The 27,045-nt window shown below is 34.7% G+C and overlaps 1 protein-coding gene across 1 annotated transcript in view; it reads right to left on the reverse strand.

Moving 5' to 3' along the window:
* Positions 1 to 27,045, reverse strand: part of CDH19 (cadherin 19) — a 100,409-nt gene that overhangs the window by 26,842 nt on the left and 46,522 nt on the right. The window contains exons 5-9 of the mRNA XM_042911188.1: positions 25,581 to 25,745; positions 18,403 to 18,584; positions 17,593 to 17,846; positions 11,845 to 11,966; positions 2,894 to 3,015 (exon numbers count right to left, since the gene is read on the reverse strand). Of these exons, the coding sequence (XP_042767122.1) occupies positions 2,894 to 3,015; positions 11,845 to 11,966; positions 17,593 to 17,846; positions 18,403 to 18,584; positions 25,581 to 25,745 (845 nt within the window). The remainder of the gene's footprint in view (positions 1 to 2,893; positions 3,016 to 11,844; positions 11,967 to 17,592; positions 17,847 to 18,402; positions 18,585 to 25,580; positions 25,746 to 27,045) is intronic.

The raw sequence follows: 27,045 nt of genomic DNA on the forward strand, positions 1-27,045 counted from the left end.
AGAAGATTTGATACGAAAAAGAACTCTGAAGTAGAAACTGGAATTTCTATTTTGCATGACAAGCAATTCAGAGTATGAAGAGGAAAGTATCTACATTTTTTTTTTTTTTTTTTTTTTTTTTTTTTTACAAAGCAAGATAGATAAATTGTGGCTAAATCAAAGAGAATGTTAAATACCAGGCCAGTGAGTTTTACACTTCTATGTGCCGGTATTGGAAAATCCATTGAAATTTGTAAGCACTGAAGTCAGAAAACTGCTGTAGGGAATTCCAGCTGCTCTGCCCTTTTCTGTGAATTCGTCTTTGCCCTAATGCCTGGGGCCTCCTGTGATGATGGCGCCACTGTCCCTGAGCAGTGAGTAGAAAACAAAACAAGGGGCGCCTGGGTGGCTCAGTCCGACTTCGGCTCAGGTCATGATCTCGCGGTCCGTGGGTTCGAGCCCCGCGCCGGGCTCTGTGCTGACAGCTCAGAGCCTGGAGCCGGTTTCAGATTCTGTGTTCCCCTGTCCCTCTCTGCACCTCCCCCGTTCATGCTCTGTCTCTCTCTGTCTCAAAAATAAACATTAAAAAAAATAAAAAAAAAAAAAGAAACCAAAACGAAACCAAACCACAAATACTCTTCTCAAAAGAGGTGAGTATTCCACAATATTACAAGTGTACTGACTTCTGAGTTCTTGCTTCTGAGCCAGAATCTGGGCAAAGAGTAAAGACACGAGTAAACTCTAATGCAATGGTGGGGGGGGGCCAGTTCCTACTAGCAATGTGTATTTCCATCTTCTCACATGATGCAAAAACTGAAAAGGTTGTTCTAAACGTGACTGATGACAGTTGTTACAAACAACAGTTGAGGAGTAAGAATAAAGGCGCTGGTGTCATCATCAGAGTTAAGTAGCATCACCCTAGACGTGTTCATCACCTAAGGCTGGGGCGCTGGTCTCAAGTCTCTTGTGATGTGAACTGTGTTATCTCCCAAATCTTCCCTCCACCTCAGCCCGGCTGAGATCAATGAACACGCAGCTTTACTGGGTAAGTGGAGTTACCACCCTGGACATTTATAGACATAAGTGTACAGAAAATGCAGTAAGTGAAGCTTATTTTTTTAAGTTTGGAAATAGCTGTCTAATCAGGGGGACACTCTGAACACATGTGCACTTATGTAAAGTCATAAAATATTTAAACTTTAAAGAACTTATATTACAGTAACTACAAACTGTAATCGTGCTTATAATAATTGTAAAAATATAAGTTATCCTAAATATGGAAATGTAAGATGTAGAGATTTAGAAAATTATAAGATATATTATTTCCAATATTATTTTAATTTTGAGTTTATGATATGTGTTGATGTGTCCAGTTAGACAGATGTGTTTGAAAAGTCTGAGAAAAGCAGATATGTTAAATTTCTAAGTATATAATCTATTTATAATGCCAAGTTCAAAGAACTGTCTAAACTCAGTTTCTATAGGAGTCATGGGTAGCAAGCAGGTCATTTGCATTCTGTTTCTGTGATTCATTTTAAACTATGCTGTCCGTTCACTAGTTTCTAAGTTAGTTTGATTCTGGATCTGGGGGCAGGGTCTCTCTGAAAGTTTTATATTAACCTTCTACTTTATCAAAAACCCTGGATCCTAACCAATTCAAAACAAGTAGCTCAAGTTTAAATTCATTTGTATGTTTATTATAATTTTATTATTATCTTAAAATTAGGATATGCTTTAGGCAAGACTTGAGAATTATTTCTGGAATAAAACATATTCTAAAATAAACATAGCCAAATAAACTTCAGAACACATTTTAAGAGCTACTAATGATTTCCTTTATGTTACCGTTGAACAATCCATAACAATTCAGAAAAGCTTAATTCTTAAAATATGTCTATTTCTTACAATATTAAGTATCTGAATATAAAGCATAATGTTGGCTATTATTATTTATTGGTAGAAAATTAAAATTTCGATCTTTGTAAAATCCAAATTGTCTTCAACTAGCTTTGTTGATAAATTTGAATCTACTGAAATAATTGATTTTATACTAAATATATATACATATAATTGCTTACATACATATATACATGCATATGTACACATACGTACATACATTCAGTATTCTGAAAACTAGTTTATATATTTTTAAAAATGTTTTAGGACATTTAATAAGCTCCCACAGTTGCAAACGATACTTAAGGTTATTGTGTAGTGGAACTGAAAACAAAGAACCATCTGTTTTTAGCTCTACTTTTTGCAAATGAAAAGAGCGAGTTCCACAAGAGAAAATATGTGAAATAAATAGTGAAGTAAAAATAAACGAGCAAGAATGAACGAATGAATGAACGAACGAAAGAAAGAGGGAGGGAAGGACTTTGAAGTAACGGTGATATATCTCAAACTAAGTATGCTTTCTATTCTTTACATAGCTAGCAATTAAATTGAAATTAGGTTTTTGGGGGGATTAATATGTCTGACATAATAGTTATAAGCTACAGAAAAATCCCAGCACTTTCTCTTCATGTTTATGTTTGTATATCATGTTTCTTTATGCCATGATGAATGAAAAAATAAAAATTAATTAATATGTGATTATTTATTTTATAGAATTACAAAAAAAAGAACATTTCTTTATCACAATGACAAAATGTAAAAGATTTACTACGAATTCCCAGTGTTAGCAGATTTTTCAAAAGTTTGAGGAATCTGGAAGTGGAAAGCTTGAAGGTTACATTTTATGTTTTTAAAAAGAAATTTAAATTATACATAACTTATGACATAAGAGCATGTAATTCATACAGTTAAATAAAACTTACTTTTATCATTTCAAAATGGGAGGAATAGTGACAAAAGCTATTATATATAATATATGGCAATGTTTAGACATTAGCAATTTATTGCAAGTCCTTACCTGACCAGGGTCTGCATTTTCACAAACATATGTGTCATAGTATTCAGAGAACTCGGGAGCATGATCATTAATATTAAGAACTTGCACATACACAGGAACTGCAGAAATTTGTTGCACATTGTCTGCAAATTGATTAAACAGAATGAAAATAAAGAATGTTAATGCTCTCTTTAGGGGGGAAAAATGGTTATGAAAATTGCATTAGAGACTGGATGGTATATTTTTATTTTCCTTGAATAAAAGACATCCAAGCACACGATCTATTTATCAATCATATATTTACCAATAGTAGCCGAGGAAAAAATGTCCTCAACACATTCAACTCAACCAATACTAATCAAGTACCTTTTACCTGCCAAGGACTCTAGTTAGAGCTGATGAGAAAAAGTAGTGAAAAAGATGGGCAGGTATAGGAACACCTTCCTAACTCTAGCAACTGTTGAACGTATGTATATCAATGCATTTAATTCTGATATATATATATATATATATATATGCTATATATATACTATATCAGAATTAAATGTAAATTAAATTAATTAAATTTAATAAATTAAATTAAATGTAAATTAAATATAATTATATATATATATAATCGTCCCCAACTTTACTGATAAAAACATTGAGAATTTTGTTCCACAAATTACAGTTAAATGGCTGGCCTAAGGTTATAGCTGATGTAGAATAGGCAGTTAAAAAAGCCAGCAGTAAGGTCTCTAAATAGCACTGTTTGGTCAAGTATTAAAAAAAAAAAAAAAAAAAAAAGAATAAGGATCTAAATACATTTGAAAATAATTACAATAAAATCTAGGTAAAGTTTTATGTATACATTGAATTGGGAAGATTTTCTGGAGTCAAGAAATACAGAAACTATGAAGGGATGGAAATATATGGTTAAATACATTTTTTAAATGTGCCCCCCCCCCCAAAAAAAGTAAAAACAACAACAACAACAACAAAACACCACTGATCTGGAAAAAGGTTTGCATCATAACGTGAAATTTTAATAGCTCTAATTTTCAAATTCTGACAGTCGATATGAAAAAAAATGGGGGGAAATAATCACAAACCAGAAATTTGTGGATGAGAATATACAAATAATCGATGCCAGTGTTCTTCAACCTCATCACTGCTGATATTTTGGACTGGACAGTTCTGTTTGCAGGGGTGAGGGTGGGAGAGGGCTGTCCTGTGCTTAGCATCATCTCTGACCTCCACTAACTAAATGCCAGTAGCATCCATGCCCCGAGTTGTGACAATCAAAGTTGACTTCAGACATTGTCAAAGGTATTAGGAGGCAAAACTGTGCACATTTGAAACACTGCTCTATCGTAATATTAACAAACACTCTGGCTCACCAGCAGTGAGGACAATGATGCCTTAGTCCATGGGTTCTATGTTAAATGTGGAAAACAGAGACAGTGCTGGAGGAGTACTGAAAAATAACAAGGATGTAAACCTTTTCCAGAATCTAATCTGGCAGTAGATGGTAAGAGTTAAACTACAGGTATCTTTGACCTCATAATTCCTTAGGGAAACCTGTGCTATGGTCCAAGGTACTAATACATACAAAGAAAGAGTAGGGGATCCGATTCATTTATTCTACATTATTTTTGCATCTCAAATAACTGGAAATTATCCAAATGCATATCAAAAGGGAATTGACAAATAAATTACAACCATACTATGAAATTGTGTGTGCTTATTAAAAATGGATGAGTTAATGTAATAAATGTATCAGTGTCCATGAGCTATAAAAATAGATTTTAATCTTGATTCTCAATTTGAGAAAAAGCCACTGTCTCAGTGGCTTTTCTGTAAAATGAGAAAGATACTAGTAACTTACCTTATAGAACCATTATAAAGATTAAATTAATTAAAAGATATAAAGTATTTATAAAATTACTTAGGATATACATAAGCAGTAAATATTAAATATCATTATTTTATTTATCTACTAATCAGGAGTGATAGACACCACATTTTGTGAAATAATAATAAAGCAAATTGCAGCATGATATATTGTATATTTGCATATCATTATCTTAAATGTTTTTTTAATGCTGTGGGAAGATACCTATAATTAAAGAACAAGGGGAGGAAGGTATCTTTGTTGTTTTAATGTCTTTGTAATATCATGTTCATTATTTGAAAAGCATTATATTTGCAGTTGTCATTTGTAAGGACAAATACATTAAAAAACAAAAATGAGGCTTAATTCTTCCAGTTGAAAATAATGGGAAAGACTTTCCCTCTTTCCTCTTCTTAAAGTATTTACTTTAGGAAACTTGTAATTTGTGTTCTCTGTTTTTGTTTGTTTGTTTGTTGTGTTGTTTTGTGTTCTTTGAAATGTACGTAACCCTTTAAAAGCTATTAAATAAATGTCTTGCCAACTTTACAACTCAGGCCTATCTTCGTAAGCAGTGGGAGCCAACTCTTTAAAATATAATTATAGAGGAAAATAGCACTCCCAGTTTCTGTTGGAGGGTAGGAGCCTAACTAATTTCAGCAAAGGCTTTGACCCAAGTCCAAAACTCCCTCTTGTCCTCAAAGTATGAGAACTTTAGTTTTCTTTTGGATAAAACCGGGCAGCAAACACAGATGGTCATGCCAGCTACCCGGTGAACATAGAGGGAACAATGTGTGATACGTCGTGTGAAGTCTTCCTACTTGAAGGCTAGTACTTGGTTATCTTGAGAGCATGATGTCTGATTCTATAATAGGGCGAAATTTCTTCCGGTCTTGGAAATCTCAGCAGATTTCTCTAATGCACATGAAATTCCTGGTTTAATGCTTTTCAACGATAAAACTGGTTTCTCTCTATTCCGTTATGATGGATTGCTTTCTGGATTGGGATGAGAGTCTGTAATTATTTCTTCCAATAAATGACAGTTGCAATTATGATAAAAAGTGTAACTTATAATTAATTAAAATTATAATTTGCCAGGTTTATGACATACCAAAAAATCCAGCCTCTACCATTTATCACCTTAGGATGGTGACGGCTTACCCTAAGAATTATCACTGAGATTCTTCTCTGTTGTTGTTATGCTCAGGATAAAAATAAATAAATAAAACATTATGATATAGTTATTTCTAGATATTTCAAGATAGAACTATTCAAAGATTAAGGCTTAGGGTGCTTGGGTGGCTCAGCTGGTTGAGCTTCCAACCCCTGATTTCAGCTCAGGTCAATGTCTCATGGTTGATGGAATCTAGCCCTTCCTTGGGCTCAGAACTGACGGTGCAGAGCCTGCTTAGGATTCTCTCTCCCTCTCTCTCTGCCCTTCCCCGGCTTGGGCTCGCTCTCTCTCTCTCACTCTCTCTCTCTCTCAAAATAAATAAACTTAAAAAAATAGAGCTTACATTTTTTTATGGTTTAACCATGTAATATATATAGCCACAGAACAAATTTTTGTTTAAGTAAAACAGAAAAACTACTTCTGCTACATTTTTTTTTAAAGTAGTAAGAAATTCATTTAAGGTTTTTATCTTTTTTTCCTGGAAATTCTGTTTAAACTTAGGTTTAAAATTGGTATAACTACAAAATTGGTATAATTGGTAATTGGTATAACTACTATTATATGTATATATATGAACTTATGAATATATATATATATTCATATATATATATATATATATATATATATATATATGTTCATTTAAGAGTAGTTAGGACTTTTATTCACTTAGCTGGCATACTGATAAATAGCTTGGTGCTTAATTTGGGAATGTTTCCAGGAAAGAGACTAAGCACAATGACCTTCATTTGCTGGGGAAACAAATGTTAAAATGGAACATCTCTTTCCTATAATCAGCATAACTGTTACATTGCAAGCTTTATGGTGTATACCTTGCACAGCAAATGTTCTCGGTAACGATTTTGTGACTTCCCGGTTTTCCAACATTCAGGTGTTCTGTTCATATTACTGTGGAGACTTATATGGTCAAACAGTTGTCTTTAGATGGATAAGAATTTGGCACCTATGAACATTTTCTCCAAAATTGTGTAACATGTGTTTGTGTGGAGTAAGAAAAAAATACCAGAGAGAGAGAAAAAGTATGTGATAATTGGTTACTTGGGGTTATAAAGTTCCTTCTAGATAATTAAAAAAAATGAAAAAAAAATTCAAACACGTCTTGAAGGATGAATTAAATATACACTAACTTTGGGGTTCTGCAAAGGTTTATCTAATTATATTTTATTTTGACATTTTATTCCCAATCGTGTAACTTTTTAGCTTTATAATAAAAATAACAGTGGGACTATCAAGTCTCTTTTATCTAAAATATATACATATACATATATATATATGTATATGTATATATTTTAGTCTAAGAAACTGATTTAAAATGCCAAGAGCAGATCAGCATGAACTGTATAATTCCTGTTCTTGATAACATTTCTAATCACTTATTTCTGAAACAGTGATTAACTTCTAAGTATTAAATTCTGTGTAAAATAAATATATTCAGTTTATATTCAGTTTGCCTTTCACAGGCATTTACAACTTTGTTTTCCTTGACTGCACTTTAATCTTCTTTTATTTATAATTATTTGTTTTAATACAATATTCTATGATCCACAAAATTTTAAGTGTAAAAATTTACTAAATAAATTGGTACTTTTTGCATCAAGTGATCAGCTTTCAATGTTGATCTAATCATATTTTATGAATATCTGTATCTAAAATTACATATCTAATAAATCTTTTGTTTTATTCTATTTTTACCTGAATTTATTTGAAACCCTATTTACTTGCTTTTCCTCAACAGAATTAAAATGTTTTCAAGCCCACACTAACTTACTGTTTTTAAATGTCACATGTATTTTATGTTGCCATCTTCAAACTTAAAACAATTATTATGATATGAATAGGTTCTGACTTTAATGTTCCAAGAGCAAATTTATTTTAAAAAATATGTTTTAACATACTTTTGCCCAATAAGACAATGTTCTTTAAAATGTATTCAAAAAATTATTCATCCTCCAAACTCCCTTTTAATGACTGTACCGCACATTTCAATGACCAGCCCATCAATTACCAACCACACATGCTTTCATCAACAAATGAAACAACAAATGGCCGAAACAACAGTACAGAATGAGATGAGCAAACCTCAGAGAACGGTCAGAATCAGTATCAAAGGAGAATTTGGCTAACATACTGATGGAGATGATCAGTGGGTGGCCCTGAGGAAGTCGTACAACACAAACAGACTTAAACCCCATGTTTGAGTAATTGAAATTATTTTTTTTATGTTTATTTTTGAGAGCGAGAGTGAGAGAGAGCATGAACCGGGGAGGAGCAGAGAGAGAAGGAGACACAGCATCTGAAGCAGGCTCCAGGCTCTGAGCTGTCAGCGCAGAGCTCGATGCGAGGCTCAAACCCACGAACCACGAGATCGTGACCTGAGCCGAAGTCAGACCCTTAACTCAGTGAGCCACCCATGTGTCCCTAAACTTTATTTTTTAAGAGTAAAAATGAAAAAAAATCAAATTTGATCGAGATTACTGTGCATATATTTACATCAGAAAATACTGAGAGCAAGTACCATTTTTCATGTTCTCAGTAAGAGACAGTGTGGCCTAGTGTGGCATGAGATTTAGACATAGGCTTGGGAATAAGATCTAATGGTGATCGGTCCCTGGATTCATCACTTAGCAGTTGGGCAAATAAACTGCAGTTTCAGATTTGTCTTCTGTGAAATAGGAATAAAGTGGCCTCAATTTTTTATTAAGAGCCGTAAAAGTGCTACTAAATGTACTTTCACACAAGGTGTATATGCATATGTCATTATAAAAGTAACGTATTTAATAAAATATAATTCCTGAGTAGTCAACAATACTCACAACCATTTTGCAAAATACAGGTTTTATAAACAAATATCTAAAGATACAATATGACAAAGCTATCATTTTTTTTTCTTGTGAATCACAAATGGTACTCAGTTTTTATAGCCATTGTCACTACCTCTTTATTTTCCCTAATATATATATATATATATATATATATATATATATATATATATACACACACACACACTATTATAATATCTACGGCCCTTAGTGTAAACCTGTGTGATAAGTAATACTGTAAACTATCAATTGAAATAGTTTTATTGCCAGAATATTAAATGCGTACACACCTACACACATACATAAAAGTACATTACATAGAACATTTGGAGCCACTGTTTTCCTTAATAAGGTGAAGCCTGTTGATAAGCTGGTAAGGAGGAACAGTTTATAAGACTACTTCCGTTGTGCTGGTCACTGAATCTTGGGATATCACCTCTGAACACAGTATGTATGCCGTGACATAATTAAATTGATTAGATAATATACTCTGTAGTATATATGTAAATATACATATATTTGTTGAATTAATAATTTTTATGGACAGCAGTGATCTTGCAACCCAGAGATTTGTGTACTGTTTTTGCTTCATTTTGTAATGCTACCATTTACTTCCATGTTCTTAAAAAAAGGGCGGGGGGGGGGGGGTTGGGCAACAAAAAAGTTACATCGAACAATATCTCCTTAGAGATCTTCATGGCATCCTTTTGATAAAAAGTAACCATGTAATTAATGGGTTTGGTTTAATTGGATTATTTTGCAAACTTTTCATATCCATCACTCATTCATCCTTTTTTGTATTCTTTCATAAAATATTAGAATATTTTGTGTTTCAGAATACACATAATACGTTTTATTTTAAAGATTCTGCTTTCTCATAACTCACATGGCATCACTTCTAATTTAACAAAAAGTAAATGATATATCTTTACAAAAATTATCCCTTATATATAAAATAAGCCTACAGGTTCTACCAATTTGTTAAAACATGCTCTTATAATAGCTAAAAAAAAAAACTATTTTATAGAGAAACACATTTTTTCCAAGCTATCCACTCTTCCCTTGAACTGATTTGAATTCTTTTCCTCAATAGTTTGGTAAATAGTGATATTATAAATAATTTGTTCTCAGAAAGCCCAATGAATAAAAGTTTCTTGGTTTAGAATAAGCATCTTTGTGTTTTCTGACACCAAGAGCCTTGGCATTTCTTTTGTTGCAGCAGACTTGTATTCCCTGTAACATTTGCTTCTCATCCTTTGTTGTTAAGTTAAATGGAAAATTCAAAACCCAGACTCCGTTCTCCTGCTGTGTTGCCATAGAGCTATTCAATGCAAGACAAAAAAATATGCAACAGACGCTTTCCACTCTCTACTCCACCATATCACCTGCCAAGTGCTCAATAAAGTGAGGAATCAGATATACGTTTAAAGGTTTCAAAAAGAACAAGCCACAGAGGCAAACAAGATTATTAAAAATTATGCAAAACAGGTTAAAGGATGCATTCTAGAACATTTCATATTCACAAATTTAATTCTTTACTGAACTATAGGAAACCTATCAATTGGATTAAAGTAATGATTTTGATAGTCTTTTATATTGTGTTATATCTATTCCTTTGAGCTTGAATTAAAATGGTTGACTTAATAATAACAAATTAATTGATCATCGCGAAGACACTATCCAAGCAGTAAATTAGGATGATTTTATCTAATTTTTACAACCTGAAAATGGAATCATCTACCTATACCTGAAAACAACAACGACGACGACGACGACGACGACGCCATACCACAAACAATACTGGTCACCGCCAATTCCTGAAGATGTGATTATCAACACGACTTTCACTATGTGTTTAATTTGGAAACATGTTACTGTTTGCAATGTACTAATGGATATTTGTTGTTGGAATCCTTCATATTCTTTCTCATAATTTCATTGATATATGATTATTTTTAAATGCCTAAGTTCTAAAAGGCTGTGTTGGAGTGTTATCCTGTCCCTAATGTCCAAGAGTATAGCGAACATTTTCTTCCAGAAATAGAACAAGGCGCGGGCATCCTGTATGTGACTTCTAGAATAGTCCCCTTGTGAACTAACAGAGTCAGTTTAAACTGATTATGGTTAAATGGAATGATATTACTAGTCAGTTTTAAATAACATTAAATTTAAAATTTTAATTCCCACTCATTAGGTTTACTATTCCTTGGATAGTAGTAAAATAATGTAGAACATTAATTAAACATTTCTCTAAATTAAAAAAATTTGCTCTAAGGGAAAGATTCCTACGCAATAAAATTCCAACTTCTTTCCACCCATAAGAATTTTTTTAAGGGTGGATTTTTTTTTTTCTGTGTGGAATGTACATAAGACTTTCTATTTTCATTAAACTCATAACTTATAAGAGGACCCACAGAAAATATATATTAACTATATCCCATTTAAAAAATTGTAAAAATTATATTCAATTTGTCATAATAAAAAGTCTTAAAGTATTTAGTGGCAAATATATGTATATTTTTTCATATTTTTAATTTAAATTCTAGTTAGTTAACATATAGTGTAATACTGGTTTCAGGAATAAATTCTAGTGATTCATCACTTACGTGTAACACCCAGTGCTCATCCCAACCAGTGTCCTCCTTAATGACTGCTGCCCATTATCCCATTCCCCCCACCATCCTCCATCAACCCTCAGTTTATTCTCTTTTCTTAAGAGTCTCTTGTGGCTTATGATTTGCCTCCTTTCCTTCTTTTTCTTTGCCTTATGTTCATCTGTTTTGTGTCTTAAGCTCCCCATATGAGTGAAATCGCATGGTATTTGCCTTTCTCTGACTGCTAGAGGGTATTATGCTAAGCTTAATCAATCAGTTAGTGGTAACTATACACATAAGCTGTAAAAGGAATAGACAGACGTTGGTAATCTAAAATAATAAAATAAAATACACATACATGAATTTTGACATATTATGTATCATTTAAGTCCAATTCCAACAACGTTTTAAACTAGCTGTTCCCCCTACATTTGGAGATTACCGAATGGTTTACAATATTCGGTGAACCACTGTGTGGTTCCTAAATGAGTACTTACATTTTTCTGTGGCTGTGATACTTAGGTTGTACCAAGCATTAATCTCTCGATCGAGAGCATTGGTTGTGATTATTGTGCCATTGTCATCAATACTGAACATTTTGCTTCTCGTAATAGAATACCTGCAAAAACAACAACAAAAAAGTATTCCTTAATTTTATTATTTTGCCTAGGGAACTGTGATATTTAAGCTATTTTAAGGCAATAAGACAAATTAAATGCATGCTCCATATAGCTAAATGACATAATGCCAAACGGTGTTTAGAAAGGTACATGAATATGGTTAAGATTTAACTCAGAGAGGAAAAAAGAAAAAAAAAAACAAAACTAAAATAGTCTGAGGTTCGAGCTTATGTACGCTAAATCTAAACACATGTAATTCATTCTTATTCCCAAAAGACAACTTTAATATGTGAATGACTTATTTAAACATAAATGGTAAAAGGGGGCGCCTGGGTGGTTCGGTTGGTTTAAGCATTGGACTCGCGATTTCTGCTCAGGTCATGATCTCACAGTTCATGGGTTCGAGACCAGCACCAAGCTCCGTGTCAGGATTTACGCTGACAGTGCATAGCCTGCTCAGGATTCTCTCTTTCTCTCTCTTTCTTTCTCTCTCTTTCTCTGTCCCTCCCCTGTTCTTTCTCCCTATCAATATAAATAAATAAACGTAAAAGTAAATAAATAAATGGGAAAATGTCATTTGCAAAATTAACAAATCCAAATAAATGGGTAAAGATGAATGCTTGCCAACCTTTGTTTTTTCCCTCGAAGCCACGTAAAGCATATCCTCACCCTAGGCTGCTCTGAGTCTCTTTCCTACACCATACAGTGGCTTGCTAAATGTGTGTGTCATATTTTAATTACTTGATTGCTGACATATGAGAAATGTTTGGTTTTGTTTGTTTAAAGGAAACACTCTGATACTTTTTAAAAAAATATATATATGTGTATATATACATATACATGTATACACATATATATGCATATATTTATACACACATATAAAGTAATGATAATAGATGGAATATGCTATTGTTAGAGCATGCATGGAAAGAAGCCAGATGATAAAATTCCCTCATGCAAAGCCTGGAAAATGATCTCAAACTCCACAATGAAAGAAGCCTTTGAAGTACTCAGCATGTCTTATCTGCTTGCAAATGATTAATAATAAAAATTAAAGAAGAGTAATAACTTGGGTTCAGTGATGACTTCTCATTGCATGTATATTTCTGAAGACTTTGATGAGACATCAGTAAGTTTTTCCATAATTATGTGGCAAGAGATGAGAATATTTTAATCTCGAATTGACAGGTCTCTAAAAATATCACACTGATTTGTAGACTAGTGTTCAGGGGAGAATTAAAATAGAAATTACAGAGAATTAAGCTTTAGAGGAATTTGGTTTTAACTCTATTCATTTTTAAACCTTCAATAAGCAATTTACTTACATATCCCCAAATGGTCACGTTTCCTCCTTAAGAGATTTGCTGACAAAAAGCAACCGTATGGGGCGCCTGGGTGGCTCAGTCGGTTGAGTGTCCGACTTCAGCTCAGGTCATGATCTCACAGCTTGTGGGTTTAAGCCCCGCGTCGGGCTCTGTGCTGGCAGCTTGGAGCCTGCTTTGGATTCTGTGTCTCCCTCTCTCTCTGCCCCTAACCCACTCTCATTCTATCTCTGTCTCTCTCAAAAATAAATAAACATTAAAAAAAAAGCAACCGTAGTTTAACAGTTAATATTTTGTATTAATCATCTAGAATATCCTGTTTCTATAATAATGCATTCCAAATAAAACCGATTAAATGTTTGAAATAAAATTTTCAAATAAAAGTTTTTAAAAATGATGACCTTGAGTCATCAGGAACATTTTAAATAATAGCCAATACATACCATTCAGGAAAGGAAAGATGTGTGCAAGGGATTTTAGAAAGAGCTGGGGCTAAAAAAGCTTAAAATGTGAAGATTTGATGTGTAAAAGATCAATCTTTGGTTCATTTCAGAATTCCTTTTTATGGAACTCTTTATTCCTACAAAAGTGCTGAATGAATAAAATGTCACTGCATGAGTTTGCCATTGCTAACAGCTCTTGCCTACATGGAATAAACAAATGGCCCGTTCCATGCATACTTCTGCAGATGCTTGTGTCTCTCGTCCTTAATCCTCAGGCACCTCTACAGAAGTACTACCCCCACGTCACAGACAAAGCAACTGAGACACATAATAGCCAACCCCATACACAAAAGTCAGAGTTTTCCAACCAGGCTACAGCTCCCCTGGGTGTCTCAAGGATTAAGTGCTCCCATTAGTGCACAGCTGAAACGTGAAAGACAGTCCCCTTCCACAGGAGAACACCCCTGACACTTGGATACCCCCAAAGCTCTTCCTGTTTCTCCCTGTTTTTCACATACATAACTTCTCAGATTGTTCTTCCTCTTTACTTGAATTTCAGTAGCTTCCTCGGAGGGATTTCAAGGAATGGGTCTGAATTCAGGGGCTTGGAGTCGTTCAGAGTATTTCCCTATAGTATCCTTCAGTGTCTATGGGAACAATAGTTATGTTCCCTCTTTCATTTCTGATCATGGTAACTTTTGTCCATTCTTTCTTTTTTCCCACTTGGCTGTCTTGCTAAAGACTGATCAATTGTATTGGTGCTTTGAAAGAATCAGTTTCTAGGGGAGCCTGGGTGGCTCAGTCGGTAAAGCCTCTCACTTGAGCTCAGGTCACGATCTCTGGGTCCATGAATTCAAGCCCTGCATTGGGTTCTGTACCGACAGCGCAGAGCCTGGAACCTGCTTCATATTCTATGTCTCCCTCTCTCTCTGCCCCTTCCCCACTCAGGCTCTGTCTCTCTTTGCACCTCAAAAATGAATAAATGTTAATTAAAAAAAACAAACACTTGAAAGAATCAGTTTTTGGTTTCCTTGCATTTCTCTATTGTTTTTAAAGTCATTGCTTCTGCTGTGTTTTATTTCCTTCCTCACCACTACCGCTCCCCTCTGACCCCCGCTTGCTTTGGGTTGAACCTGCTTTTGTTTTTCTATCAGAAAAGAATATACTGTCATTGTGATATTGATAAAATGTTTCAAATTTTGACCATGGGTTCAGTTAAAAGGAAACTTCAATAATGTCCAAAGAATGAGTCATACACAGAAGTGGCAAAAGGGTACATTCCCTATATCTGGACCCTAAACAATACAGTAATACATAGTCTTAGGGATAAAAATGAAAATCCTAAGGGAAATTCCTTATGAAGTTCTTCATTAATTTTGGGGTGGAAATGTTATCACAGACAATTTCTGGACTCTAATTCCTAGCACACGAGGCCCCTTAAAACAACCGCATCACCTGCCTTTCAGGTCTAATTTTTACATTCTTTCTTCATACGTGCACCCTGGTTTTTCTTAAACATTTACCACATAACTTATTATTGTAATTTATATCAAGGCACATTTTCGCAAGCTTTTCTGTCCTTAATAATGACAACCTGGCAAGAACAAGCTGTTAAGCCAGTTATCTCACCCAATACTTGTTGAAACTGGGCCTGGGAATCTCCACCCTTCAGAGAAATAACAGGTAATTCCTATATGGAAGGAAAAACTAAGTAATACGAGTTATTAGAATTATGTATAATTTAATCTGTTTACTATGTGTTAATTTCTTTCCTCCAAACAATGGAACACTGCTGAGGGTAAAATAGAATGCCCTATCATTTCCTTTGGTATCCATATGGCTTGCCATGGAATGAGTATTAAGGAAGATGTACCCCATTAAAACTCAAACTGAAATCATTTAGTATTTGATTTCAAACATTTTTTTGGACATTGTGCTTCCAAAAAAAGAAAGAAAGAAAGAAGAAAGAAAGAAAGAAAGAAAGAAAGAAAGAAAGAAAGAAAGGATGAGTACCAACTGAAATGTGTTCAAGGGGCTATTTTCATCCTAACAAACATATGAAAAACAGTCTTATTTAAAAGGTACCTCTAAATGAAAGAATATCCATTAGAGACATTAAATGATAGTCCTTTTGGGTGCCTGGCTAGCTCGGTCAATTAAGTATCTGACTCTTGATTTTGGAGCAGGTCATGATCTCAGTTTGTGAGATCGAGTTTTATGTTTATGCTATCAATGCAGAGCCTGCTTGCAATTCTCTCTCCCTCCCTCCCTCCCTCCCTCCCTCCCTCTGTCTCTCTCTCTTTCTGCCCCTCTCCCACATGCAATGTTTTTAGCTATGTTCATAAGCATCACTGTCAAGCATTGATCATCCATTGCCTTAATTATACCACTACAATTAGATCATTGTTTCCAACCCTTTATTATTATAAATTATGATATATAGGGGCGCCTGGGTGGCTTGGTCGGTTAAGCGTCCGACTTCGGCTCAGGTCATGATCTCACGGTCCGTGAGTTCGAGCCCCGCGTCGGGCTCTGTGCTGACAGCTCAGAGCCTGGAGCCTGTTTCAGATTCTGTGTCTCCCTCTCTCTCTGCCCCTCCCCTGTTCATGCTCTGTCTCTCTCTGTCTCAAAAATAAATAAATGTTAAAAAAAAAATTAAAAAAATAAATAAATAAAAAATAAATTATGATATATAAATATCTTGATCCTTAAAGCATTTTCTAGAGTTATGTATTCTTCAGTATTCTCAAAAGAACAATATGTAGGTGAAGAGATATATTACTTCTAAAAACATCTACATTCCTTTACTGGGTTTAACTGTATACACATATAAGTAATACCACATATATACTTACATTTATAACTCAAACTACTATTACTAAATAAGAACTATATCGACATATTAGAAGGCAGTGTTAGGGATTACAGTGGAAAAGTGGGAGCATTCCTCTTTCTCAAGAAGTTTCTTCTTTGTATCATAGCCCCTACAAAGTGCAAAGCAGTAACCAGCATCTACTAAGTACATGGAAGTTTGTATAATTCTCTGAACTGTGAAGAGTTGAAAGCAGATGAGTAAAGGAAGGTAGTGGAAGGAAACATGTAACAGGTTTTGTTGTTGTTGTTGTTGTTGTTGTTGTTGTTGTTGTTGTTTTGTCTAATGAGGCTTACAGCACAAATACTGGGGAAAAAAATGAAGGTATAGTACCTGAAAATAGACTAGTTTAATAGATGGCAAATACTGTTTAATAGTTATTTCTAACTGATTGGACTGATTTCATTTTTACTACTTTAAGTGGTATCCTGTGAAGGCTTTCTCAATTTTGGAATATAAATTAAATAATATTTTTTATTTTTTTATGTTTATTTATTTATTTTCAGAGGGAGAGAGAATCCCAAGCAGTCTCCACACTGTCGGCACAGAACCTGACACGGGGCTAGATCTCATGAACTGTGAGATCATGACCTGAGCAGAGATCAAGAGTCTGATGCTTAACCGATTGAGCCACCCAGGCGTCCCAAATTAAATAGTATTTGAATGGACCATAGGTCATCAGCTTTGCTTCTGAACTGATGCAGTCAATGGTTTCTTTTCCCTCACCTACTTGCCCCCAATTAATAGAGCTGATCGCACTGAAGTTTGGTTGGGGATTGCCTATTGCTTGCACAACTGCAGTTGCTTATTTCACTGCAACTTTATCAATAGTGAGCTCCCTGTTTTCACAAGGTTAAACTGTTGCGAGTTTGAAAACTACCAAGAAGAGAAAGAGAGATTCATCTCTGTTACATTTGTGTGAAATTTTATCTTCAAGCTAACTTGGATTCACTCATTTAGGAAGCCAGAACTAGCCTTCCAAACATACCTGATAGGAGAGTTCCTCTGATCCGGATCTGTGGCAGAGACCGTGCCTACGAATGATCCCTGTGGTCCGCCTTCGAAGACTTCAAATAGGTAATATGGGAGGAGGAAAACAGGAGGCTCATCTTCGTCCTCCACCTGGACCTTAATGAGGGTGCTGGAAGCTTCCTCATGGTATTTCAGGAGCTGCTTATCAACGTGGCGGTTTTTAACATTGGCTCTAATACGATAGTCGTTCTGGTGCTCAAAATCCACTTTCTACAAAGAAATACAGTGTACACAAGAAGAAATGGCTTCAGTAACCTAAGTCATTACTTGGAAAAAAAAAGTTTGGGTTGTTAAGTCTCAGTTGTTTTTTAGTTAGGTTTTGCTCTTTAGGTAGTTGGTAGGATCCCTCTGATAGTATCATTAAGCAGCTGCATAGCAAATCCTGCCACGTGTTTTGTTATTTACATCTAATGTTTTGGAATAATAGCTCTATTTTTAATTTAGGATTAAAATTATACTTTTCTGTTCATAAATTTCTTACGGAATTGAGAATTAATTTAAATCTTTCCCAAAAGTTTGTCCTTTAAAAATCTTTAAAAAAATTAAAAAATTAAAAAATTAAAAAAAGACTGTTCTTTGAGTAATTTGAGAGTCTGCAATAACTCTCTCTCATCTCTCAGCTCCTTTGCTCCCTAAATCATAAATCACAGGTTCTCATTTCAATTACTTAATAAAGCGATAACTAACTGGCTAAACAAAATGATTTCATGTATTTCTGATTTGAATTTGTGTTATGCTGCAAAGTAAATATTGTCCATACAGCTACCTTTTTTAATATCACTATTCCTTCTTGTGTCTCATTATTAGTAATTATGTCAAATGTTTGAGAATCATCTTCAATGCTGTAATCCATTTCTGCATTTTCTCCAATGTCATTATCGTATGCCATGATTTTTCCTATAGAAGTCCCAGTGGGTGCAGCTTCAGAGACAGTCAAACGGTAAAAACCTTTAAAAGTAAAATTCAAGAGATATCACACAAATAATAAATATAAGAAACTCCCAAATATAGCACCGTTTTTTTGTGTGGACTATGAGAAAACCCATATCCTCACTTTCCACCAGTCACTTGTTTTTTGTTTTTTTTTTTAAATCGATATCTATCGATCGATCTATTGGGCTATCTATACTTTCTTTATTTTTGTAATCTGTATTTTATTTTCCCTAATATCCTACTTGAGCGTCTATTATTTTCTCTCAAATATACCCTTGGAAGTCCTATCACCAGTACATATAATTTCCAAATTTCTATCCACATGCATATTTCGTCAATAGTTTTGAATTTATTTTTTTATTATATCCTTCAACCATCTGAATTGATAAAAAGAGTTTTTAATTTCACTCATTCTCTGATATCTAAAGTTATCAGTAAATGTAAGTGTGGATTAAAGTTGGAAAAGCCTAAAACAAATAAGTGAACTCTAAGTGTAATAGTTTGATTTTTACATTCTGAGCCTGAGTGCATTGGCCATAGTGGAAATGAAAACAAACAAACAAAAAAGATAGATCCATGGGAGTCGGTGAGTGGATGTGGTAAGACAACCGTGCTGGAATCACATGACCCTATTGTTTTGGCCATGTGAAAACAATGGCAGTTATATTTGAAATACATAGATATAAATATAAATAATTGAGCTCTGTTTATTTTTCAGAATTGACTTGCATAAAACTGATAAGGAGTTAGCTATTTGTAAATTATTATTTGTGATTTCTGTTAAAATGTGGGAAATAATCATGTATGTCTATATTCTAAAGAATGAAACTTTGTAGAATTTTAAAAAGAGCATGTAATAGAATGTTTTTTCAAAGAGATTCTTGCTTTTTGGGGGTGCCTGAGTGGCTCAGTCGGTTTGGTGTCCGACTTAGGCTCAGGTCATGATCTCACAGTTTGTGAGTTTGAGGACCCACCTTGGGCTCTGTGCTGACAGCTCAGAACCTGGAGCCTGCTTCGGATTCTGTGTCTGTCTTGTGCTCTGTCCTCTCTCTCCCTCTCAAAAATAAATAAACGTTAAAAAAAATAAAAAAAACAGATTCTTGATTTTTTTAGACGTATAGAGCAAGTCACTTCACAGATTGCCTTGTGAGATTGTCCTTCCTTTTTTATTTTTATTTTTTGGCATGGGAGAAATGTGATTTAAAAGGTGTCAATACTTTTACTATTTTCAGGAAGTAACAGCTTAATTGTGCTGCAGTGTTTTTTTCCCCTCCACTGCAGGAAAATGTATAGTTGAGAAAATATAATTTCAGGAAGAGGGAAGAGCAAGCCAAAAGGCCACCAAGCCAGTGACCGAGAGTAGGTCAGTTGCCTCGTGTTGGTTTGTCCACAAGCAAGGGCTAGAGCGCTAACACAGGAGCTCCCAGACGTAATGGAACAAGACTGGATGATGGCAGATTATTTAGGACAATGGAGGTTATATGAAGGCCTCTGACTGTTTCTTTGTGATGTGGTAAAACGTTTAAGTGCTATGATCTGGTATGCATTTCGACAAGATCACTAAAGTTGTGCTGAGAGTAGAGCAGAGGGGAACAAAGGTAGAAGCAGAGAGGCTAGATGGGGGCCAGATTAAGAGGGTGGTATGATTGAAGGTTGCAAATGGAAGTTGGTGAGAAATGTTCAGATTATGGATATTTTTAAAAGGTAGAGCCAAAAGGATCCGCAGAGGATTGAGTTTTGGATATGAGAAAGAACAGAAGGGAAGGTGACTTTCAAAATCTTAAACAAAGTAAGTTTCTATTATCAGGAGATAATGTATGTGTGTACGTGCGTGTGTGTGTGTGTGTGTGTGTGCGCGCGCAGTCACAGAATATTGAAAATCATGCAGGATTGATCATCATTTCACTCTGGGTTAGAAATTAGAATTGACCTAAATTTGACCCAGTGCAATCTGAGTTGGATCAGTTGAATTGAATTGAATTAGAATTGAATGGGTGAGATTTTGCCCTGAGCGATATGAAGGCTGGGGAAAATCTGTAAAAAGAGGGTTAGAGGAGGAGGCAGGTATGACCAGGAAGTCAAATATATGCCCAGTTTAAATGTATATAACTTATAAATCAAGATATTGAGTAGATAGTTGGATATACAAATCTGGGGTTCACAGGAGAGGCTCATACTAAAGTTATATATTTGGGAGTTGTCAGCATAGAAGCGGCATCTAAAGTCAGGTGGCTATAGGGAAACACAAAGGAGTGACTCTAAAGGGAAGAGAAATGAAGCCCTAGGGCTTGGTACCAGAAATACACCAAAGCTTAAAGTATGCAGAGATGAAAAGAAGGCAAAGAAGATTGTTAAAAGTGACTAGGAAGACAGAAGAAAAAGCATATAAGGAAAGAGCAACCGCTGTCAAATGCTGCTGAGAAATCAAACTATATTAGGACTGAGAATTGATTGGATTTAGTTGCACATAGATATTGATAGAATTGACCAGATCAGTTAGGCTAAGTAGTACAGGTAAAGCCTTGACTGGAGTGGGCTCCAGAGAGTTTAAAAGACAGTAAATAGGATGATGCATTGGATAACTCTTTAAAAGTTATCTTCTCTAAAGGAAAGAAAATGAAGCATGATTAGATGGATACGGCAGTGGAGTCAATAATGTATTTATTTTATTTTATTTTACTTTGTTTTTTAGATGAAAACAACAGCACCCATCACAGTGTGAATGCTGACAGTAATTAGTGGGGCGAGTGGACGCCCTTGACTGAAAGGTCAGGGAAGATTGGGCATATCAGAGGAGATATGACATAGTTACGTTCAGACGAGGGCAATGGGATTCCAATTACGGAAAGCAGCCTGAACAAGAGTAAGGAGACCAGCATGCTCTGATAATGGAAGCGTAGTCAACACACATATTTTCGCATGAGTATGGTGTGGGAAAGAAATAGAGAAAGCTGTTTAAAGAGTGAGGTAACTTTATGGTGCTAGAATCATGTTCACCTACACTCAAATGTGAACGTAGTGATGCTATCATCTTACACGAGGATTCTGGGTATCTACAAAAATTTTAAAAACTATTTCAAATGTTCTAGTTCATTTGGATATATATATAAATTATACGTATATATACACATTGTTATTTATGTTATGTTTATCGATGTTAATAGAGGTTATATACGGTTATATATATACACATTGTTTTGTATAATATATAGTTATATATTATATATAACATTTATATAATTACATATGCACAACGAAATATATATATATATATATATATAAACAAAATTAAAGTTGAGAAAAATTAAAATAAATAAGGATGGCGAGAGAAGTTTGAAGGGCATTTAGTCTCAATAAAAATCCCTTGTGAGTTCTGCCTTCTGGAGTCTTGAACTTGTGATTTTCCCTTCATCTGGCTAAAACACAGACGAGATGTATTCCACACGTTAACCTACTATTTTTCTACATTTATTAGTTGAGAATCATTTTTGTCAAGTCCTGGGTATTTCAAATAGAATTACCCACGATCTTCTTGTCTTTAGGACGCACACTTTGTAGAGATAGTCACGTACATAATACCTCTCATAACAGGGAGAAGCAAGTCACAAACTACTGCCCTGCTGCCTAAATTCCATCTAAGGAGGAGCTGTTTCATGGACTCAAAGGACCGAGGAGGTGCTGCTCAAATGGTTGGATTTGCAAGTATGAAGGATGAATACATTTAAAAATCTAGTGTATTAAAAAAAACCTAGCATATGGCAAGGTGACTATAGCCAATAATACTATACTGTATAACGGGAATTTTCTGAGAACACCTCGGGCACTCTTACCACACACTTGCACACGAGGGAATGAGGTGAGTAGATGGGTAATTAGTTTGACTGTAATAATTATGTCACTATGCATATGAGATCAAAACATACGCTGGGGTTCCCTGTTGGCCCAGTGGGTTAAGCATCTGACTTTGGCTCAGGTCAGGATCTCATGGTTCGTGAGTTTGAGCCCCATGTCAGGCTCTCTGCGATCAGCGTGGAGCCCACTTCAGATCCTCTGTACCCCCCTCGGTCTCTGCACCTCCCCTACTCACACTCTTTCTCTCAAATAAATAAATGAACGTGAGAAAAACCATCGTGCTGTATACAATAAATATATATGATTTTTATTTTTAAAAATGGCATTATACTGAAAATGTTAAATATGAAAATGGCATACAAATAAGCATTCAGATATGCAATATTTCTTTAATTTTTTTAATGTTTATTCATTTTTTGAGAGAGACAGAGTGCAAGTGGGGGAGGGGCAGAGAGAGAGGGACACAGAATCTGAAGCAGGCTCCAGGCTCTGAGCTGTCAGCACAGAGGCCAACACAGGGCTCAAACTTACAAACCCTGAGGTTATGACCTGACCCAAAGTCCTGTGCTTAACTGACTGAGCTACCCAGGTGCCCCTGTCTTCAGACACTTCAAAAGGTGCATCACATTTACACACTTTAAGATTTTTGTCACACACAAAAAATGCTCATCGTCTTTTTACCCAGGGGCCTCTCTAATATTTCTTGAAAATTCAGAATATCTGCTAACTCTGGGCCTGGCACAAAATAGCTGAACTGAACAGTATCTGCATGTGTGTGTGTGTGTATGTGTGTTGGGGGGGGGGGTGTTGGGTGGGTGTGCATTTGTATGTGTGTGTTTGATCTACTTTTCTCTTTGACACATGTATATGCATTTTTCCTATCATGATAATTGGTCATGATTTCCAGAATTGCTTGTAAATGTATTTCTGTAGGTAGGACAGAATGCCCTGGGGAAGGGGTGGGAAGAACTTCTTTAAAAAAAAAAAAAAAGAATTTCTCCTAAGAATTTCAGAAGAAATCCCTTCTGGAGCATACCAAATGACTTAGCTTGTATTCAGTACTTAAATTATCAGAGCAGGTATGGCATATTCATAATACATAAGTAAAAATAACTACACATATTATACATATATGGTCAGTTAATTTATGACAAAGAAGCCAAGAATATGCAATAAGAAAATGTCAGTCTCCTTAATAAATGGTGTTAGGAAAATTGGATAACCAAATGCAAAGGAATGAAACAGGACCATTGTCTTACACCATACCCCAAAAATAACTAAAAATGTATTCAACACTTGAACTAAGACCTGGAACCATAAAACTCCTAGGAGAAAACATAGGCAACAAGCTCCTCAGCATAGTCTCGGTGATCCTTTTTTTATTCTGATACGAAAAGCAAAAGCAAGAAAAGAAAAAAAAAAATAATAAGTGGGCTATAACACACTAAAAAAATTCTGCCCAGCAAAGTAAACCATCAAAAGGATGAAAAAGCAACTTACTGAAAGGGAGGAAATATTTGCAAAATCATACATCTGATAAGAGGCTAATATCCAAAACATACAGAAACTCGTACAACTCAATATCAAATGCTACTACTATTACTACTAATAATAATGATAATATTAAAAATGGGCAAAATATCTGAATAGACATTCTTCCAAAGAATGCATACAGATGGCTAACAGGTACATGAAAAGATGCTTGATATCATTAATGATCAGGGAAATGCAAATCAAAATCACAATGAAATATGACCTCACCCCTGTTAGAATGGCTACTATTCAAAAGACAAGAAATAACAAGTGTTGGTGAGGATGTGGAGAAAAAGGAACCCTTGTGCACTGTCGGTGGGAATGTAAATTGGTGCAGCCATTACGGAAAAGAGTAAGGGAAAACAGTATGAAGGTGTCTTAAAATATTAAAAATAGAAATATAATACAATCAAGTAATACCACTTCTGGATATTTAGCCAAAGAAAATGAAAACACTAATTAGAAAAGATAGCTGCACTCCCATGTTTATTGCATTATTATTCACAATAGCCAAGATGTGGAAACTTAAGTGTCCATCAATGGATGAAACGGTAAAGAAATTATGACAGACAGACACACACACACACACACACACACACACACACACTAGAATATTACTCAGCCACAAAAAATAATAAAATCTTGTCATTTGCAACAACATGAACAGGTCTCAAGGGCATTATACTAAGTGAAATAAGTCAGAAAAAGACAAATACCATATGATCTCTATTACATGTGAAATTTCATATACGTATATGTAATATAAATCATAGGTGAATATAGAAATGGGCAATTTTTTTTTCTGTTCTTAGTCTGAATATAGTGAATAAAGATAACATAAAACATAAAAAATAATTATCATTTGAAATCATCACTTGTAGTAGGTAGAAAAATGAATTCCTCAAAATACCCGTGTTCTAATACCCCAGAACCTATGAATATATTATGTAAAGGGACAAAAAGCAATCCAGGTTGCAGGTGGAATTCATATTGCTATTCAGCTGACCTTGAGATGTGGAGATTGCCTTGGTTTGTCCAAGGGGACTGGATCTGATCACATGACTCCATAAAAGTGAAGAAGAGGCAAAGTGTGGGTTGGAGAGACGGCGACGTGTGGAGGACTTGACACCTTTTGATGTGTCTGAGGTGTGTGAGTTATACTCAAGAACCAGAAAGACGCCTCACGGAGCTAACGGTGTCCTGCCGCTGACGGCCTTCAAGGAAACAGAGCCCTTATTCCTACAAACGTAAAGAACTGAATTTTGCCAATAACCAAATCCAAAGAAATGGATTCTCCCCTGGACCCTCTAGAGAGGAAAATAGCCCTACAGACACCTTGAACTTAATCTGGTGACATCTGTGACATATTTCATTAAGGTAACAATTTGTTTAAGGCACGAGGTTTGTGGAAATTGTTACGAAAGCGATTAGAAAAAAAAAAACACATTACCTTTTCATTTGTATTTGACTTTTCACACTAATGAAAATAATCACACCTTCGAATAATTAATACATTTATTTTATATAGCGCTGTGGCAGTGCTTTAGATGCAAACCCTAACATCTGTGTGTATTTAGCGCATGTATAGTTTTATTGTAATGAAAATTCACGGTGTTTTCTACTTACTTTCCTTAAATATAGGCTTATTGTCGTTAACATCAGAAAGTTTAATTAACACACTTGTTGTTCCCGACAGTCCTCCTGGCTGACCGAGCATATCTTTGGCTTGAATAATTACCCAATACTCATCTTGCAGTTCTCTATCCATTTTAGAAGATGTTCTTATGATTCCTTAAAACATGTAATAAAACTTCAATTATTATTTCGTTATTAACCATGCATCTTTCCAGTTAATTTCCTAAGAATTCCATCATACACTCATTCTTTTGATACATTTTAAATGACTACAATGTGCTAGACACTGCCCTGGAGAACATAAATAACAATAAAATAATAAATTAAACACCAACTCTGCCTGGAGTTTAGAGTAGTCAACACAATACTAAGAACACTAGTAGACCCCTAATAAAATGCTATGTTCATATACTCTTGGGTAAAAAAGAGGAATGTCTTATTTTTACCTCAAACGATTTTCTGCTATCTTCTCTAACATAATGTTAGTGTGCTACAGTTAACTTCTCTTTTAAATTTGAAAGAAGTTAATTATAAGTAAATGTGTACATTACAACACCAAATTTATGCAAGATATATTGTGCACCTGTGATGTTAAAGTCTATTTTAAGTTATGATACATGAAGAAGGATTTGTTTTTGACCGACGGTTGTTCATGATACAGATCAAACTATAAACAGATTTTCAAATTCAAGATGGACTATAATAAATATAATAAATATTCTGTAAATTTATTCTATAAAATTCTACATTTTAGAAAATGTTATAGAAAATTTTCTAGAAAATTACTTAGTAAAAAAATTATTATCACTAAAAAAAAAAACTAGGAAAGGGCAGAACAGAAGACAACAGGATGCTGGGCTAAAGATTTGGGGACCATGAACACAAACATAAGAAAGAGAATGGCCAATCCTCAATGTATCTGTGGAAAAGTGTTCATTAAAAATTGTGAGACCCGTAAATACAAAAACAGATAAGTTGGACCATATTATGATAGCATTTGAATTGTGGACTGAAGTGTTTTATAACTGTAATCTGTTATATGAATCCTTATAGAAAACACAGAATGTCTGAAAGAGACACTGCCAGTATTCTCCCTAGGTTTGACTCCAGAGAGAATTGGGAGTGAAGGTGAATCTCATTGTGGTTTTAGCTCGCATTTCCATGACTACTGCGGTTGATGAGCATTTTTAATATGCTTGTAGGCTTTCTGTACATCAAATTTTGGTCAACTGCTTTAAAGGTCTTTCACCGTTATTTTTAAACTGTTTTTTTTTTTTCTCTAAGTGGTTTGTTATAGTCTTTGCATATGTTTTATACCTTATATACAAGTGATTTGTAGTGTGGATTTGGAAAATTCAATCTCTGAAAGTTAGAAAAATCAGCTAAAGGACTAAAAAGAATTAAGTGTCTAAAATACAACCCATTTATTTCTGGAAACTTCAGGTCTACTGTACAG

The sequence above is a fragment of the Panthera leo genome, chromosome D3 (genome assembly GCF_018350215.1).
Source record: "Panthera leo isolate Ple1 chromosome D3, P.leo_Ple1_pat1.1, whole genome shotgun sequence".
NCBI classification, from domain to species: domain Eukaryota; kingdom Metazoa; phylum Chordata; class Mammalia; order Carnivora; family Felidae; genus Panthera; species Panthera leo.